Source organism: Panthera tigris, chromosome B4, assembly GCF_018350195.1.
Source record: "Panthera tigris isolate Pti1 chromosome B4, P.tigris_Pti1_mat1.1, whole genome shotgun sequence".
NCBI lineage: Eukaryota > Metazoa > Chordata > Mammalia > Carnivora > Felidae > Panthera > Panthera tigris.
In genome coordinates this window covers 18,134,021-18,153,560 of record NC_056666.1, presented here as the reverse complement: position 1 = coordinate 18,153,560, position 19,540 = coordinate 18,134,021, and the positions used below count along the sequence as shown (strand labels likewise).

Genomic DNA, 19,540 nt, shown 5'->3' with positions numbered 1-19,540 from the left:
TTCCTTTCCTTTTCTTCTGCTAATATTGGAAATTATACGTTTTATTTTTATTCTTTGGTGGTAATCTTTAAGGTTTAAAATATATTCATACATTTGAAACCAGGGACTTGAAAAGATATTTTACACCCACGTTCATGGCAATATTACCAAAAGGTGTAAGCACCAGCAGTGCCCACTGATGGAGGATTGGATAAATGAAATCGTGGTAGGTGTATGAGAATATTATTTAGCCTTAAAGAGGAAGGGAATTTGGATGCATGCAATGACAAGGATGGACCTTGAGGCATTATACTTAGTGAACTAAGACAACCACAGAAGTACAAATACTATATGATTCCATTTACATAAAGTGCTTCGAGTAGTCACATTTATAGGAGGCGAGGTAGAAGGTGGTTGCCAAAGGCTGGCAGTAGGGTGGGGAGTTATTTTTTAATGAGTGGGAATTTCAGTATTACAAAATAAAAAGGGTTCTGGAAATGAATGGTGGTGATGGTTGCACAACAGTGTGAATATACTTAATAGTCCCTAACTCTACACTTACAAATTGTAAAACGTACATTTAATGTTATACATATTTTACTGCAATAAAAATGAAAAATGTATTTATAATATGTTTATAAATGTTATGTAAATATAATATCTCTCAGATTCTAATTTTGGAATGTCTATCTTCTGAAAGGAAAAAGGAATTGCAGCACATGTAACTACACTCTGAACTCAACTCCTCTTTTTCATGCTATTCCTTTCTAGATTTTAGTTCTGCCTGTTTAAAACAAATTTTAAAAATGGGTTATTATTTTTAGAGTTAATAGTTAATAAGTATATAGAAGACTTTACCTGTTTCTTTAATCATCACTGTTTTGTGCATCCTCACTTTCACTTTGGGCTAAACATTTCATTTTGCTTAAGTATTTCCCAAGGAATTATTTATTTTTTACAAAATAATTTTTCCACTTTATTTATTTTAGAGAGAGAGTGTGTGAGTTGGGGAAAGGGGTACAGGGAGCAAGAGAGAGAATCCCAAGCAGGTTCCACACTCAGCACAGAGCCCGACGCAGGGCTCAATTCCACTACCCTGGGATCATGACCTGAGCCAAAATCAAGAGTCAGTTGCTCAAACCAGCTGAGCCACCCAGATGCTCGAGGAATTATTTCTTTTATTGGAAAGTCTATGTGTAGTGAATATTCCTAATCTCTTTATGATGGAGAGTGTTTTTTATCTCAATTTACTCAGGTGTAAAATTCTAGTTTGACAATTATGTTCCCTTAGCGTGCTCTGTTATCATCTGATGTCTATATTCCTGAGAGAATTCCACGATCAGTTTACTTGCTAAAACTTCATCAGTACTATGTAGATTTTCTTCTGAATACTTTTCAAATATTCCCTTTCTCATGATATCCTACAACTTTTTCATGCCACATTAAGGTGTGGATTTTAGTTTTTCGCTTTGTTTTGCATGCGCATGTGTGTGTAGCATTTTATGTGCTAAATTTGAATTCATGACTTTATTAAATCAGAAATATTCCTAGCTACTTTATTCTTTCAATATTGCTTTTCTAATATTCTATTTTCTATGTTTTAAGATATTATAGTGGCATTACTAAAGTTCATTAATCTGTCCTTTATATTTCTTTATATATTTTAACAATTATTTCATATGTTTACTTTTTGTCTTTCTGTGTTATATTCTGAGTAATTGTTTTAAAATACCTTACAATTATAAATTCTCCCTTTAACTGTGTTCAACTTAGAATTAGATTTTATTTTTAATTTCCATGACTACTTTTTAGTCCAATTTTTAAAAAATCATAGATGCCTAATTACTTAAAAAACTTATTTTGCATTTTATGGATTGTATTCCTTTCTTTAGATTTTTGAGAACCTTTAACATATCTATTTTAAACATATTTTAAATTGTATTTTTCTTTTTATTTTACCAGGAGTATATTTCCCAGTATTTGATTTTGCTTACTGTCTATTCTATCATTAGATTTTCTTACTGCCTTTCAGCTTCACTTTGGGGGCTCATCTCGCATTGGAGTTTTCTCTCATGATTCTTGCCATGGAGTTGTTTTAGGTTACCTTTCTTAGGTTATTGTCCATTGTCCAATCAGGTCTCTGGAATCAAACTGCTCTTGGTAAATTTTTATAGTTTACTTTTTTATTTCATCATTTTTTTTATAGCTGTGTAGTCATATTTGAGGTCCCCTGTCTAGTTCATCCTGCTCCATTTGTAGATGAGTTCTATTTCAGAGACTTCTTGCTACCTAGCCATATCCATTTTCTCCTTCTTCCTCACCAGAAGAACCCTGAAAAACTCCTAGCTGAAAAATTATTAAACCTGTATCTTAAATAAGCATGGATTTTGGAGTATAGTAAAAATAAAACCCATTTTGTCTTCCATAGTCTTCAAATCTACATATACATCAAAATACTAATAGACCTCACGACTCTCCTGCTCAGTTTAGGTAAATTAGTAATGTGATGGTCACTTTAAGTGATAAAATCATCATGTTGGCAATTTAAATGCTCAATTTTCTGTAATAATCAAAACCCTAAACTTAAAGTTGTATTTCTTCCATTCTCCTAGCAGGAGCCAGCCAGGAGGCTGGAGGGTTGCCAAAATTTGGGAGCAGGTTGAGTTGGCATTTTCCTTCTCCCTCAACTACTTTGGTTCATCTGGCACTGGAGTCTGGGAAGCAGATAAAAAGCATCCTTCCTTGGGCTGTGCTTCCAGTTCTCTGGGCCTACCAAGCTTTTAAAGAATCTGTGGATTTTTCAGAAAGCTATTTTGTCCCTTTACTTTCAGGTTCCCTCATCTTCTGGCAAAAACACTCTGGGGAAACATGTTTTGCTTTGTTTTGTTTTGTTTTGTTTTGTCTTGTTTTGTTTTGTGTGTCAGAGTAACATTACTGAGTAGAATTCTGTCTCCAGGATTTGTGTACTTTTGACCTACTTCTAGGGAAGGCATACAGTTGTTTTCCAATGCCCCGGCTACTGTTTCACTGCCTGCCATTATAAGGCAATAGCCACCACCAAGTACCTCTAGGTACCTCGTGTGTATGACAAACACTAGTCCCATGACTCTTATGACTAAGGGAACTATATCAGTGCTCTCTGAGAGGTCTCTTTGAAGCCAATCTCACTGTGCTTTTCCTTGAGGAATAGGGTGGGACTCAGTATGGCCAAGAAAGCTTCATAAATCAACTCCCTCAAAAGTCCTCTCTAAACATTTTTAATAACCTCAGTGTTGCACAAGGTGTCCAAAAATCAGCCTCTTATAATTTGATATTCTTACTGATCTTTACCTCTTAATCCAAACTTCCACTGAAAAATCTGTCACAGTACATTTCTTAGGAAAATGAGATATATGTGGAAATTGTCATGTGAGATTCTGGTTAAGCTCCTTTTTCCTTTCTGCTGTTTTTCTTTTCTTTTCTTTTCTTTTTTTTTTTTTTTTTTTTTTTTTTTTTTTTTTTGAGTTGTCTAGGAAGGGGTTGTGATAGAGTACCAGGCCTAGGCTGCAAGGTCAAGAGAATCACAGATTTGCTTTTGGCATCCTTGAATAGGTGAAATGATGCCAGTAATCATTTATCTCTAGAATTTTTATAAGAAAAATAATTTTCCTTAGGTTTTAATTTCACTATAGCCAGGTATCTTTTACTAGAAGCTGAATGGGCTTTCTAACTGATACACATACAGAGAGGTTCAGAGAATTGCCAAGGTCCGTCTGCTGCCTCAGACACCTTTCTATGCTTTAATCTGTGGCCTGGGAGAAAATTGCTCAGGGTGCATCCTTATCTCTGTTTCCTTGTTGCCTTTCTTTTGGGTTTAGCCAATGGAGGACAGAAACTGGAGTCTGGATGGTAGAACGAGAGAAAATTTGAGTACGTTTTGTCTGTTTCCTTCAGCTTCTCTGCCAGGGCAGTGCAGCATCTTCCCCAACTACCCTTCCTCCTTCGGCACTGCCCCCACCACCCGCACAGACACCCACACCCCCCTCCTCCCCCACACACAGTTCCAGCTCTCACTGGGAACTGGTTATCCATGATCTACCCCTTGGCCCTCCAATTTTGGCTTTCTACTGCTGCCAGTCTCTTGGAGTCCCAACATCCCTTGTCATTACTTCAATCTTGCCTGTACCTTCATTAAAGTAAGTATTCTTCAAAGTTTTGTTATGTTAGCCATCTGGGATGAATTATCTTTTCTGGTGGGTTCCTGACTGACACTGCTATGTAAGTATTAAGTGTAGTCAAGGCAGAACTTGTAATTCCAAGCCTATTCTTCCTTTCCTTGCACCACACAGTATTTCATAAACTGGTTTTCAATGACTAAGATTTATATATTGTGATGTTTTACCATTAAAAAAAACAAAGGAACTTGGCAAAATACTTGTCAATATGAATACATATGTGTTCACTAGGGTGATCTATCCTGGTAAGCAATATATTCTAAAAATAATATAACATACACTGTTTATCAACGTACACCTTTTTATGTATATAGCTTGTATTCCCTCAGCATCATAAAATGCATAACAGGAAAACATAATGCATTATAATTTACCTTGTTACAGAGAAAATTCTTATAATATCGCTTTTAATTCCTACAGAGTGGAAAAGAATAATATATGTAAAGCCTTATTTCCCATATTGAAATCTGTTTTCAAACTAAACGCATTCTCAGTCCGACACTCTAACAAGAAAATGGTGCTTTTTATTTTTTATCTACAAAATGAAAAATGCAATTATTAGAAGATATTTATTCCAAAATTAGAATTCTCCATGTATATGTGCAGCAAGCATGCCCTTTTAGTTCTCAGCATTGTTAGATGGTGGGAACCCTAAAATGAAAAGATTGGCTGTGAAGTGATCTTATGTGTTTTATTCTGGATCCTGGAGCCGTAAATTCAAAAGGTATGCATTTCTCTTTGTTCAATACCAAAATGCGTGTTCTCTCGTTTTGTCTTTTTGTTTTTTGCTGCTCTTGTGGCATTTGCTACAATGCATTTGTGTGTTCAGTTATTGCCTCTACACATAGAGAATGAAAAGGCAAGTACAAGTTCTATCAACACTACCACTGTAATCTCTAGACAATTATTTTTCTATATCGTGTGTTAAATTTTCCGATTTTTGTATATGTGTCTCTCAAAATTCTTTATTTTTCAGTACATAGTAAACAGAAGGATAATATGGACCTATAGATGGATAGATCATATAAAATCTAGCCACTGATCATGAATAGTCATAATTTAATCTTAAACTTGAAGACATAAACAGTTTCCATTACCTCCTTCTTCCTCCTCATGAAAAAAAGGAAAATAAACTAAGTCTATGAAGAAAACAAAGAGATGCCCTACATCTCAGAGGTATAGATGAACAGCAGATTAAGGCAATGGCAAACATAAACTAGGGCTTTCAGAGGGTAAGAAAAGTCCCACGGGGGTTTCAAAATTAAAATGCATTGAACTACTTAGATCTGTCAACATTTCACTAGTAAGAGGGATAGGTTCAAAAAGTTCTACCTCATTTGCTAGATTTTGCTTCTGTAAGGCAGAGATCAGCCACCTAGCAACAGCACAAAAGATTCTACTCTGACATAGTTAAACTCATGCTGGCTGAGCAGGAAGAAAAGCTATGTAGGATCAGGGCAGAGCTGGATGGCCCGCAGTTCCCGTGCCACTAGGGAGCCTGGTTTGGGAAATTGTGAAATCCGTTCTGAGGAATGACTTTTTCTCAGCATTCTTCCAGGCTCGGGTCTCTGAGCACCTCCACTGGGCTGTGCTTTACTCTCCCATTCAAGAGCACACATACACAGCATGCACAGCAAAGAAAGAAAAGATGCCATTTCCAATCAACTATCCCATGAAAATATGGTCGTGCACATGCTAGGAAAACTGATCAAATGAAAACTGTGTGGATGAAGAGGAACCATTTTCCTATACAGCTATTTTAGGGGCGGTTTTTCAAGTTCCTGCTCCTTATAATATAGACAGCTATCTCTTGTTCTCTCTTTTAAAGCAAGTCCTTTGGCATTAGATACTGCCCCAGAAATAACCCACCACTTTTCTTCCAGGAGGAAAGAAATATCTACTTAACAGTCAGGTCATACCAGAGACTTTGGAAAATATCTGGATCACAAATCCCTTGTCACCAATGACCAGTAAACGAAATCTGGGCCATGTCCGTCCTTGCAGAATGCCCTCCCTGGATGAGTCAACAGGTCATTCAAGAGGCACTTACATCAGATTGTCAAAGCAATGCAGTTTTCAGCTGTGAAAACGTATGCCTGGCATGAAAAATCCAAAAACAATTCAAGTGTACAAACACGTCACAATGCTTTCTTTCTGGGAAAGGGGCAGTGAGGGAAAATTAGGTATTACTGTGCTTTTCATTTTCATGACTCTTTTGGCATATGTGACGAGAGAAGGATCCAGCGTCGGGAGTGAGACAGGGAGGGAGCCTTGGTGAGAGGGGTTATTTGCTTCATCTTCAATCACATTCCTAGTCTGTCTGGCTTGTTTGGCTCTGCACGAGGCAGAAAGTGTGTAATACTTTCTGACAACAGGGGAAAAAAACCAAGGGACAGGCCCATTTATCTTGGAGACACTGTGAAAAGCAGCCAGTTGGCTCTGCCTTTTACTGTAAGCGATGTTATTATTTTTTTAATACTGTAACTGTTTTTAAGGCCTTTTTAAAAAACTGCATTTCTAAGTTACAGAAGGAGTATTGGTTAAAATAAAAATGGAGAAGCTAAAATATGAAATTGCTCTCTCTCCCAAAGCTAATCTCCTTCTGGAGAGGTCACTTACAACTGTTAATACTTTGATGTGCGCACTGCTAGACTCGTTTTTTTTTCATTTTCTACACTCACATTTACTCATCTTCTTCCCCCATAGAATTTTAAAGTGCATATTATTTTGGAATTTGCATTTTTCACCTAACAATGTAGATACTTTTCTATGTCAGGATTTTTATTTTCCATTTAAAAAAAATGGTTCTATCATATCCCGTTACACTATTTTGAACACTAAAGTTTGTTTCAAAACACTACCATAAAATACCAATTTCAACACATTTAGGTACATATTTCGTGTAAGTATGTCGGCAGGCTAGATTCCTAGGATGGAGGTTGCTGAGTTAAACGCTGTGAATATTAAAATCTTGAATGGGTATTTCCATTTGTCTTTCCTAAAAATTTCTTTACCTAAATGTTGTATATTTAGCTTCCTAAATATACAGATTATATTCACATAATCTATGTATAAAAGTGCCAGGGCTTCTACACTCTCATAAATAGTGGATATTATTAAACTTATTTTTTTTTGCCACTTTAGGTAAAACTAGGATTTTCAAGGGTTACCTTGTACTTACCTATTAATGAGGGTTGAATTTTTTTCAGGTATGTATTGACCATTTATATTCCTTCTTCTGTGAATAACCTTTGCCCAGCTATTACCTAATTTTTATTGTTTTGAGGGAACACTTTACATATAAGTAAATAATTAATACAATAATGAATCCCTATCTATAGTATATACTTTATATATATTTTTGTGGCCTGTTATTGTGTTCTTAATAAAATTTATGATCTTTCACCCTACTGCAGTTTTCATTCTGCTTAAGAATTATCCATGTGGTCAAATTTTCAAATCTCTTCATCTTTTCCTTTATGACTGCTAGTAAACTTAAAAATGACTTCCATACTTCAGGATTTAAACAGAGTCCTTTATTCTGTATTTTCTCTAAAAATTTTTATAGTTTTTTCCCTGTTCATCCCTTTATTAAGTCTGGGATTAATTCCTCACGTGAAATATCAATAATAATTTCTATTTTAAATAAATGGCTAACCAGTCGTCCTAATATGAATTATTATTAGTCCAACCCACCCATTCTCATCTACCTGAAATGCTACCTATTTTATCCTAATGTCACATAGCTACATTAATCTATTTGCAGAAGCTTTATTCTGTTGCAATATCCTCTTTGTCTTTGTGTCCTGGCTCCTCAACATATATTACCCATGACTTTATAGCAAACTTTAATTATCACGTACAATAAATACCAATTCTTAATTTTGTCTTTAAATATTATATTTGTGTTTTCAGGCGAACATTAACATCCACTGGTCTATTTGAAAAACAAGCAAAAACCTAAAACCCTGAGAATGTTCTTTGGTTGTCATTTGTACACTACTGAATATTGCTAATTCTAGAAAGTAAATTCACCCATATCTTTTTCCTATCTATGGAATCAGGTCTTTGGACATCCTTCATCTGAGCTTTTCTCTTTTCTTTATGTAGGTCTTCAACATCTACTGTTCAGTGTAGGCCTGTATATATTATAATAATTGCTGCTATTTCAGAATTGAGTTCTTTTCCAATTATCTTATTCAATCATCATCCCTACTGGTAAAAAGGAAATTTACCTAGTCTTGCATACTTTTCATATATCCATCTATCTTTCTGAACCTTTTTTTTAATATATCATTCTAAAAGTATTACGGTTAATCTACTTGAATCTCCTAGGCTGTGAGAATATGCAACAGTATTTGTGTTGCTTCTTTTTCAATACGTTTAACTCTTATTTCTTTGCGCTTGCTCTTTTGGCTAAAACCTCTTAAGCAAATAGAAGAATCCCAGTGCTAGCAGACTGTTCTTGTTCTTACTCCTGGCTTTAAGAGAAATGCTTTGAGTTTTTTAAATAGATATACACATTTAAATTTTTTGGAAGAGAGGGACTACACTTTTGACTTTTAAAATTTCTACTATGTCACTCAATCTACTCAATTTTAACATCGCCTCTTCTTGGGACAATTTTGGTAATTTATATTTAACCATGAAATTGTTTCTTCCGTGTGTTGGATTTGAAAAACATACACTCTCATGGCCTCTCAAGCTTATTGCACAAAAGACAGCTAAATGTCCTCCTCTTTAAACAGACTTTTTAAATTTTGCAATGATTTTCATTTCCAAAACATTCAAGTTTACTATGAATATTTGTTAGTCCTTAGCACTTGGGTACTGTGTGTGAAAAAATAACAACAGAGGCCATGATCTTAAATGTTTATGGCTTGTTCTGTTTTTGACCTCGTAAAGAACTACTGTTGGTTGCTATGGAGATGATTTTGATGATGTTAAATAAGAAATTAGCAAAAAGATTACTAATGCTTCCCACTTAGATACATTTTAAAAATATTCTTAAGTAAATAAAACAATTACAAATTGTACATTTCAGCAATATAGAAGCCCTTTTCAATTTATAGCTCCATTGTGGCAGAGAACGTTATTTCCTTAGTATATAGTCATTTTCCTTTTTCTCCATAGAAAAAGGTTAAGTAATTTATTCAAATTCATGGCATTAGTAAATGGTGGATGGAATTCATACCTAAACTCAGGTACATATGTTTTTAGATTCATATCTCTACATGGCATACAGGATATGAGTCATAAGCATGTGGGCTCAGGGAAAGTTCTAGAAAGGAGGTTTGGACATGATAGATGAATCTGGAATTTTTTCAGGTAGTCCAGGTGGGAAAGTGTAAAATGGGCAAAAAGGAACAATATGAACATGCAGAGGAATAAAAGTGCACGGTGTATTAAAAAGCAGCAAACGGCCAAGTACAAATAAAGCTTAGTTCTAGATTTTTAAAATTTTTTTAATGTTTTATTTTATATTTGAGACAGAGAGAGAGAGAGAGAGAGAGAGAGCACGAGCGAGCGCATGAGTGAGTGGGGGAGGGACAGAGAGAGAGGGACAGAATCTGAAGCAGGCTCCAGGCTCTGAGCTATCAGCACACAGCCTGACGCAGGACTCAAACTCACAAACTGTGAGATCATGACCTGAGCTGAAGTTGGACGTTTAACTGACTGAGCCACCCAGGCACCCCTAGATTTTCTTTAAGCATTTGATTCATATCTCTACTCATAGAATCTTGCAATCATAGAATCAGGAGCCATCACATCAAATCTCCAAAGAGGAAACATGTCACAGGGGGTGATAACCTAGGAGTATAGACTTTGGCAAAAGACTTAGGTTTGAATCTGAACTCCATCATTTTCTTGCTTTTTGTATCTGAGAAAATTACTTAATTTCACTTTTTAAATATTTTTTCCAAAGATTATAGTTTTGTTAGATATTTCCAAGTCTCATTTCCTTTACTGCTCACTTAGTACACGGTCATGTACCTTGTAGGTTTATGTGAAGGCCAAAGGCATGACAAACGCTTAAGAGGTTCTGACATATTATTGTCAACAATAACATCCCCTCCAGATTTTTAACATTTAAGTCAAATGAAAGAACTACAGCAGAGTTCCAGGAACAATTCTACATTTCTTCATTTTCCTTTATGCTGCCCCAGGCAATACCTTTCTTCAGCTGGCTTACAGAGCACTCCTTAACCACCCATATTCCAGTTAGACTCCATCATGTGGTTTACTCTGCTATACGTGGGCATTTAGGTTGTTTCCAATATTTTGAAATTATAAAAATGCTACAGTGAGTAATTCTGTGGACATACATTCTTGTAGTGTTGGAGCTGTACCAGTAATATAAATTCTAGAAATGATATTGCTAAGTCAAAAAGTATATGGATATGTAGTTTTTTTAGATATTGCCAAAATCATCTCCATAGAAATTATACCAATTTACACTTCTCCTGGCAAAATGCTTGTTTTTTCACATCCTTACCCACAGAATATGTTACTCGTCAGAGAGGTGAGAAAAAAGCGTGTTAGTACCATTTAAATGTGCCTCGCTGATATGAGTTGAATTTTTTTCAAATGTTTGATCATCATTTTATGTATTTCAAAAATAATTGTCAAATTTTTAATATGAAGGTTGGTCTTTTCCCATGTCTTAAAATAGTTCTTTAAATATTAGGGATATTTGTCCTTTTCCTGAGATATCTGACATAAGTATTTTCTTTCAGATTGCCATTTGCCTTTTGATATTGCTTATGGTATTTTTTACAATGCAAAAAATTCTTTTTAGTCAAATTTTTTATGTAGTCAAATGTATCAATATTACCTTTGATTGCATTTAGGCTTGAGTCATTGAAAAAAATCATTTTCTTACATTCAGAATATAGAGAATTTAACCATGTATTTCTCTAGTATATATGTGGTTTCAGCCTGCATTCTGCTCCACCTGAAGATTATTTGTGTGTGTGTGTATGATGTGACGTATGGTACTAATTTTACCTTTTCTAAATAGCTAACTTGTTGCCCTAACATTTCTTGCAAAAAAGTCCATCCTGTCCAATGATTTGAGATGCCACTGTTATTATTTATTAGCTTTTCATACGCACTTGAATATATTTCTAGATTTTCTACTCCGCTCCTCTAAATGCTTTCAAGTGCCTGTACCATACTGCTTTAACAAGAGGAGAGTTACTCCATTGCTTTCCTTTTCTTTTTTTTTTAAAGTTTATGCATTTATTTTGAGCGAGAGAGAGAGACAGCATGCATGCAAGTAGGGAGGGGCAAAGAGTCTAGTGGGATAGGGTGGCTGCAGACAAGTTGTCTTCAAAGTCTATAAATTAACCCAAGCTTTAATATTTTTCTTCCTACCTTCACTAACTACCTTACTTTTTTTTCTTTGTTTTTCTTTCCTTGTAACATCTTTCTAATCCTTTAGAATTTATATTACGTAGCTCAGTTTATTTTCCAAACATATCGATATGTCAAAAAAATGTAATAATCAAGCCTCCTTAGGTGAGGGATAATTTCCCTCTTTTGGTTCATGGTTTGCTTCTTCAGCCCTCAAACATGCCGCATTATTGGTGTTCCTCAAGAAATGGAAAACCATGATTCATCTAGTAGTTTCTACTCTTGTGGATAATTATAAACTTCTAGCATCCCAAATGGTATTTTTAAAAGTCTCTTCTCCAGGATCATAGGTAAAAACTGAAGGTCTTTCTCAAGGCACCCAAGATCCAAAGAGAAAATCCAGAGGCTTTGGTGATAGGCCCCCTCTTTGTGACCATGACGTTCTTATATTCACAATATCCCAGATGAGAGGTGGGCTTGAGTTTTCTGGCCTTACGTCTCTGGGTGACAAAGATCTAGAATTCCCACATTTGGGAATGATAGGGGTTTGACATAAAGCCATCGTCTTTCCATGATGCCCTATATTCACTCTAAAACTTTGTATTCCAAAGCCATCCTCATTTAACCTTAAATCCAAAAAAGAACACCTGTGTGTGACAAATGACGTGGATATGACATTTAATTGGAAATGAATTTGATACTAAATGCAATTAGAAATAATTTACATTGTTATTTTGCATTTCAGTAAGATATGTTACACTTAAAGAATTGTGCAAGGATTAGTCAAAGGATGGATGTTATCTGTGAAAGCAAATACTTAATATTGGAACTAAACAAGCATTAATAGGATTCATGAGGTTTTTAAATGATGACACACCCTATATATTACACATTGTATACTACACAGAATTTTTAAAATTATATAATAGTTCTGATGGCTAGTATTCCTGTAGTATCTTTTGTATGTCAGGCATGGCACAGAGCATCTTACACATTTTAACCCCTTTAAATTTCACAACTACTCCAGGAGGCAGGTGCTATTATTTTCTCCAACTTGCCAAAGAAGAAGCTGAAACACAGATTAAGAAACTTGCCCAATACTACACAGCCAGGAAGTGAGAGATCTAGAGCCATATGTACCCACGTGCAACAACAGCAAAATATTTTATGAAGAGAAAAGAAAAACCCATACACAAGGTGCAAAGTGAATGTGTAAAGTATAATTCACATTTCTGCAAGAAACAAATGCATGCTTATGCGTGCACATGTGTTTCTGAAAGGAAAACCATATTCAAGTGGATATAAACCATAATACTAATGAGTAGGATTTAAACATCGGGGATTCTGCCTTTTGCCTGATACACTACTGAACATCTTCCAAAATTTATTATAATATACACATAGTTACTTTTGCAGTTCACAATTTTAATGTTATTAGAGTTTGGATGGAGAAATTACCATATTATATATAATATGAAAAAAACCCTTAAGTCATTTTTCACACCTATGTTGTAAAGAACACTAATTCCACACATTTGTTCGTGTGATGGTCATTAGTTATTTCACGATTTGAAAAGCATTATTTACTATCAAAAATACGATTTTAAAATATGTGATTGGTGGATTTCTTTCTACATTTTGCTGCAGCGATTTCCTGCCTCTAGTCCCTTTGCCTCTTAATCCTCCCATTGAATCTTCTCCCCCACGTTAGAGTTTTCTCATGTGAGAGAAACACATTTCAGATGTCACCATCTGGATTTCAAGTTTTAAAGTTTATTTAAGTACAAGAGGATGTTGCCAAGAATGCAAAACTCTGCTTGCTCAGCTGAGACTAGCTACAGTCGAGAACTTTATTGTCTATCTGGGCTAGAGGAGACCAAAATGCAAACCTCCTTACTGTAAACAGTTGACACTAAATAACATTATCCACTCAGCTGACATTCAATAAACATTACTTATGGCATCATTCGCACTTTCTTTCAGAAGACATTTAGAAATTAGTACTATGTATCCTGTCCTTCCATCAACATGCAGCTTGTGACAAGTTAATTTCCATGGAAACTGATACAGGAGAAAGTATAATCTTGTGGAGATGTAAAACAAATTACATAATGAAATAGACAAAACACTTGCAGAAACCCACTAATAATTCAGTGTCAACAATGTTAAGGCAGTGTCTGAACTTACCTCCTCATAAAAAATTTTTGTTGTTTTAATTGGTAGAGATTTTTGCTTTTTTAAGGGATAAACAACTTTTCCTAAAATATGAGTGTTGACTCAGACGGATGTAAGTATTTAAACAACTATTAATCAGTCTTTTCCAGATACTGCAATGTGTTTTGTTATGACTTGAGTATCAACCTACAATCAGTTGTCTAATAAGCAGAGCAATATATCCATTGGTCTGCTAGATTAAAAAGTCATAAACACAAATATAATGGACTATGCATCATTTCCTTTGGAATTTATGAAACTGTTTTGCACAATTCCCTAAAGGGTGAGGGAAAAATCAAGCAATCTTTGATATGCAATATAAATAATTCCCCAAAGAAATCACAAGGACTGTTTTTGTTTATGTTTGCCTTAAGTATGCAAATATATTCCTTATCTGTACCTTAACTTTAGCTGCTCAAAAACATCCATTGCATAAACTAGAAAAAGATCTTATTTATGAATTAATTTTATCCTTTGTTGTTAGAAAAGAGAAATATGAAATGTAAAATAAAAGGGGAGTCAGGAAACACACACACTAAGTTCATCTGAAATAGGATGACACCCATATAAAAAATCTTTTTATAGCCTCGTATAAATATTAAAAACAAGAAATAATGGCTACTATTAAAACTATGCCCTATACAAAATGTTAAGATATAAAATCATGTTAAGTAATTGAATTTTTTTTCTAAAATATACTCATATCTCCCCTTCTCTTGTTCAGACAGACAAATGCATAAAATGCCATTATCCACTACGTTTACCTTAATAACTTCATGTTCATTATGATGTACTGTATCAGCTTCAAGAAAAAATAAGTAAGCCAATGGCAATAACTGGTAGCAGAAAAAGTAGATGATGTTCCTTACCGACACATAGGGCCATTCTTCTCCACCACACAAGTCCCACCATTTCTGCAGTAACCCAATGGACATTCTAAAAGGAAGCGTCATAAAAACAACAGTTAATTATAAATATTATTAGGAAGGAGGAGGACACATTACTGTTAATTATTGCATTAAATCTAGTCATTGAGAGTATTTCTTCCCATTTGCCACAAGCACAAGAATTCTCCCAGACTACTTCCCTGTACCCCACAAATTTGTTCAGTGGCCCTTGCTGCCCTTGATGTGTTCATTCTCTTCACATGCCTGAGTGACCACAAGAGAAGACTTTTTTCTTCTCCCCTGGATTAAGGAAAATCTACTTATTTAGAACACGTCTGCATGACATACTTTAATTGTACTGAAATTTGTTCTTTAGTGGAACATTGATTGTCTTCCGTTCCACACAGTAGCCACCATCATGGCGGACACTGCCCCGGCCCTGCTCTTTGCTGCTTGTATCATTCCCTACTTCCAGGTTAGCATGAACATTTATTTTCAAAGGTAGTTTGCTTATAGACTAAAAAGAAGGTAGATATTGTCCCATAGTCATGACCCTGGAAGTGGTTAGTGCCTTCAGGTCTTCAGGGTTCTTTACAGTCTCTTTGTAACAAACCATTCTGATCCACAAAGACCTATCACTTTCTCTACTCACTTACCCCCCAGATCGCTCTCCTTGGCTTTTTTGACACCTTCTCTCTTGCAGGACACCATGTTTCCCTAGCTGGGCTATCCTAACTCTAATACTCGATGGAAGCCTCCACTTCCTTTAATTTGTAAGCCAACACACCGATTCTGAACACCTATTAATGTCTGGTACTAGGCTAGGCACTGGATATGTACCATTAAATAATCTAGGAAGTTTAGATAGTTGCTAAAGCTGCAGGCACCAGAGACAGACTGTCTGAGTAAGAATCTCGACTCAATTCACTTGCTGTGTAATATCAGCTAAGATTGTTAATTTCTCTATGCCTCTGGTTCCTCTCTGTCAAACAGGGTTAAAAAGAGTACCCATCTCAGAGACTTGTTGAGAATGTTTGGAAACAGCCAGCTCATAGTTTTTAGGAAATGTCGACCTAAAAAAAGATACAAGTGTGGTCTTTGTTCTCATTGGCCTTCCAGCTTCATGGAAAATGCAAAAAAGTGACTAGGGCATTAAAATACAGTAGTAAAGGTAATATAATTTGGGATGGATATAATAAGGTTTACGAAAATACCAAGGAGAGCACCTAAATCAAATTTGGGGAATAAAGAAAATCTTTCCAGAAGAGAATCAGGCATTCATCTGGGGAAGGTAGGTGGTGTGTGTGTGTGTGTGTGCGTGCGTGTAAAGATAAGCATAAAGACTCAGAGGCCCAAGAAGAGAGTGTTGTGTGTTTGAGGAACTGAAGGAAGTTCAGCCTGATTGGACTGATAATGTGAAGCAAGTATGAGAGAAGGTCACAGACACACAGGGGCCAGATCATATAGGCTCAGTGAGGAGTTTAAACTTTAACCTAGGAGGCCATAATTTTAAGACAGGAAGTGGATGTTTCACGCTTTAAAAAGACAATTCTGGATCCAGTATATACAGTTAACAGAAGGGCTAAAACTAAAATTTGGGAGCCCAGTTAAGAGTTTTTGTAATAGTCCTATAAAAAATTATAGCTGCCTGAATGAAAGGGGTGGGGTAGGGAGTTGAGAATTGTGGGGATTTGTGAGATATTGAAATGCTGAGATCGAAACATCCTGGTGATCATTTGGAGGAGTCAAGAATGATGTTCAAGTTTCTGGCTGGGCCACAGAATTGGGGGATTTGTGGGGAATGGAGAAATGTTTTTTTTAGGGGAATGGAGAATTTAAAGGGAAAGACACTTGTGTTTGAAGTGCCTAAGGGGACATCAAAGTAGAAGTATTCCTTGGACAATACGATTTACAGGTATGAATTCCAGGTAAAACAGCCTAGGGCATGGATTTGAGGCCTCGGATTTCTTCCTCTGCCTTTCAGGCTTGCCCCCTCCTCTCCCCAAATCACTTGGTATCATGTTTTTAGGTGTCATGGCGTTACAAAGATACAGTGTTTGTCTTTACAGGAGCATACAAACCTTAGCAGAGAGAGAAACCATTTACTTGGGCAGAGAAAGGCTGATGATTATGAACAGTAGTAGAAAAGTAATAAGAAGAAACAGAAATTTTATACAGGAAAATAATCCAGTGGAGGAAAACTCTGAAGGTCAACTATAGAGAATCAGATTGTGGAGCCAGTCATTGAACATTAGAAGGGGATGGATGCGGCAGGAGGAAAGAGGAAAAATCAGGAAGCAGAGAGGTTGCAGTGTGGGAACAGACTCACAATATGCCATATGTCTGGTGTCCTTTTTGTTTTTAAAAGTTTGCAGTGATTTGCTTTTCCAGGGGTACACAGTTGGCCCCTGAACAATGAGGGGGTTTGGAGCATTGGCCCTCACACAGTTAAAAATCTACATATAACTGGGGCTCCTGGGTGGCTCAGTCAGTTAAGCGTCCGACTTCTGCTCAGGTCATGATCTCGCGGTTCATGAGTTATAGCCCCGTGTCAGGCTCGGTGATGACAGCCCAGGGCCTGTAGCCTGCTTCAGTTGCTCTGTCTTTCTCTCTCTGCCTCTCCCCTGCTCTCACTCTGTCTCTCTCCCTTTCTCTCTCTCAAAAATAAATAACCATTAAAAAATTTTAAAATCCATATATAACTACTGATTCCCCCCAAACTTAACTACTAATAGCCCACTGTGAACTGGAAGCCTTAACAGATAGGTAGGGAACACATATTTAGTATGTTAAATGTATCATATACTGCATTACTGCAATAAAGTAAGCTAGATAAAATGTTATCAGGAAAACCATAAGGAAGAGAAATTACATTTACAGGACTGTAAAAAATCTACGCATAAGTAGACCTACACAGTTCAACCCTGTGTTGCTCAAGAGTCAACTGTGTATCTCATCTTGCCTTCCCTTACTCTTCCCTATTTAACTAATTACAACAGGAGAGTGTGGTATTAAATATGGGAATACAGCTACATCCCTCAGGCTTCCGGGGCATGCTCTACTGAACAGAACAGATGTGAAATTTCCTTCATAAACAAGAAATTAGCTGGTTTGACTAAAAATAGCCCACTAGGATGATAAAGCATAAATATCTACAAACCTTTTAGATAAACCATTTTATGCTCATGTTTGGTCTTAAGTACAATTTTAGTCTTCCTCACATAAGGGCTTTGCTTTTTTTGAAGAAAAACCAGTAGAGTGTCTAAAACTGCAGAACATCAAAATACACACAGCTGCACATTTTTTTTCCTGGGGTCATTAATATTTACTTTGACTGCTGAGAGTAAAACAGAGGCTTGCTTTACATCAAAATAATTCTGTGGAAATTTACATATATAACCTCTTACACCAGATAATAGAACACAGTGGAAAAAACACATGCGTTGGCCAGAACAAGGAATAATGCTTGGTGTTTTGGAGGTCAGACAATTTGTAGATTACCTCTACAAGAAGTTCTTTCCAGTTTCTGCTTAAACCCAGGTTCTTTGTCCACAAGATGGAAAGGCACAGTACAATGTAATATCACCTTTAATTTACTCAGAACAATTCAAAGTAGAGAACAGAAAAAATGGAGGAAGGAGATACATATGAGTAGTTAGCAATGAAGAGATGTAATATTTCCAGTAGATAAGTAGAGTTTCAAATGGGAAGTAGGGATCTACGGGGTTGATATTAGAATCAGTATGGGTTCCCAGGCTCTTTAGCCACGTCAGTGTCTCACTGCCTTGTACCCTCTTGTATTGGTTATTATGACCATGTATCTGGAGGCCAATATGATTCAACTGACTGCATAGAAACAGCATTCTGTAAAGAATTCAAGTTCAATTCCACTCTGGTGTATCACTCTGGAAAAGCAGGAAAACATAGAAATTGGACACCTATCTTTGTGTGTGTGTGTGTGTGTGTGTGTGTGGGTGTCTCTTTCAGTGTATATGGAACCCAGGAAGTGACAGCTCTTGTATTGTGGATTGCTGAGAAGACTGATAGTCACATGAATCCTGGTTTTCCCTCATTGATACCTTGCTCAGTTAATGTGTTATGGAACTTTGGGCTAGGTACTTCAAGTATAAAGTTTTATGTATTTAAAGTGAGGATTGTATCACCTTGCCTTCCAGGGCTGCTGAGAGGCTAAAATGAAATGTATTTATAATATTTCTATACTATTGAATGGTATGCATAACACATTAAATAATCGTTCTCACCCGGTTCTCTATATTTGGAAGTTCTTTAAATTGCCCATGAAACCTAATTTCCATTACCATTGCTGTCTCCATCTTTTCCTTTTCTCCTTCTACCATCAGGAACACCATTACCACTCCATTTACTGAAGACCTGCTCTGTGTCAAGACTGTCCTAAGACTTGTACTGCCATTACCTCATTCAGTCCTCATAGCATTATGTGATATATCCCATATATACCCTTTTTTACATAAAAGTAAAATGGTAAATAATATAACTTGCTCAAGTGAACAGCAAGGGAACAGCTAATAGTGAACTGAATTCCAGTCCTCTAACTCCAAAGCCTGTTAGTCTAAACATTTCAAATGATCTGATGCTATTCAGTTCAGAATTTCTATAACCCCTTACTGTTCCCAATATTATGATCATAAACCTCTCTGAATCGTAAGGTATTTATGCACTGTCATGGATTAAATATACGCATACACAATAACTTGCATAGTTTCAGGAGCTGTACGGATCTAAGAGTCTTCCAGAAAACCAAATGTTTTGGTGCAGGAAACCAAATTCCCAGTGGGCAGAGACTGTTCTCTTTATCTTGAAATCCCAGCACAGGGACTGCAGGGAAGATTAACTATGGCTTAGAAATTT

At 36.1% G+C, this 19,540-nt stretch overlaps 1 protein-coding gene across 1 annotated transcript in view; it reads right to left on the bottom strand.

The window, feature by feature from the left end:
- The window catches only part of MALRD1 (MAM and LDL receptor class A domain containing 1), a 778,752-nt gene that overhangs the window by 120,026 nt on the left and 639,186 nt on the right, over nucleotides 1–19,540 (bottom strand). The window contains exon 40 of the mRNA XM_042993660.1: nucleotides 14,633–14,699. Within this exon, the coding sequence (XP_042849594.1) occupies nucleotides 14,633–14,699 (67 nt within the window). The remainder of the gene's footprint in view (nucleotides 1–14,632; nucleotides 14,700–19,540) is intronic.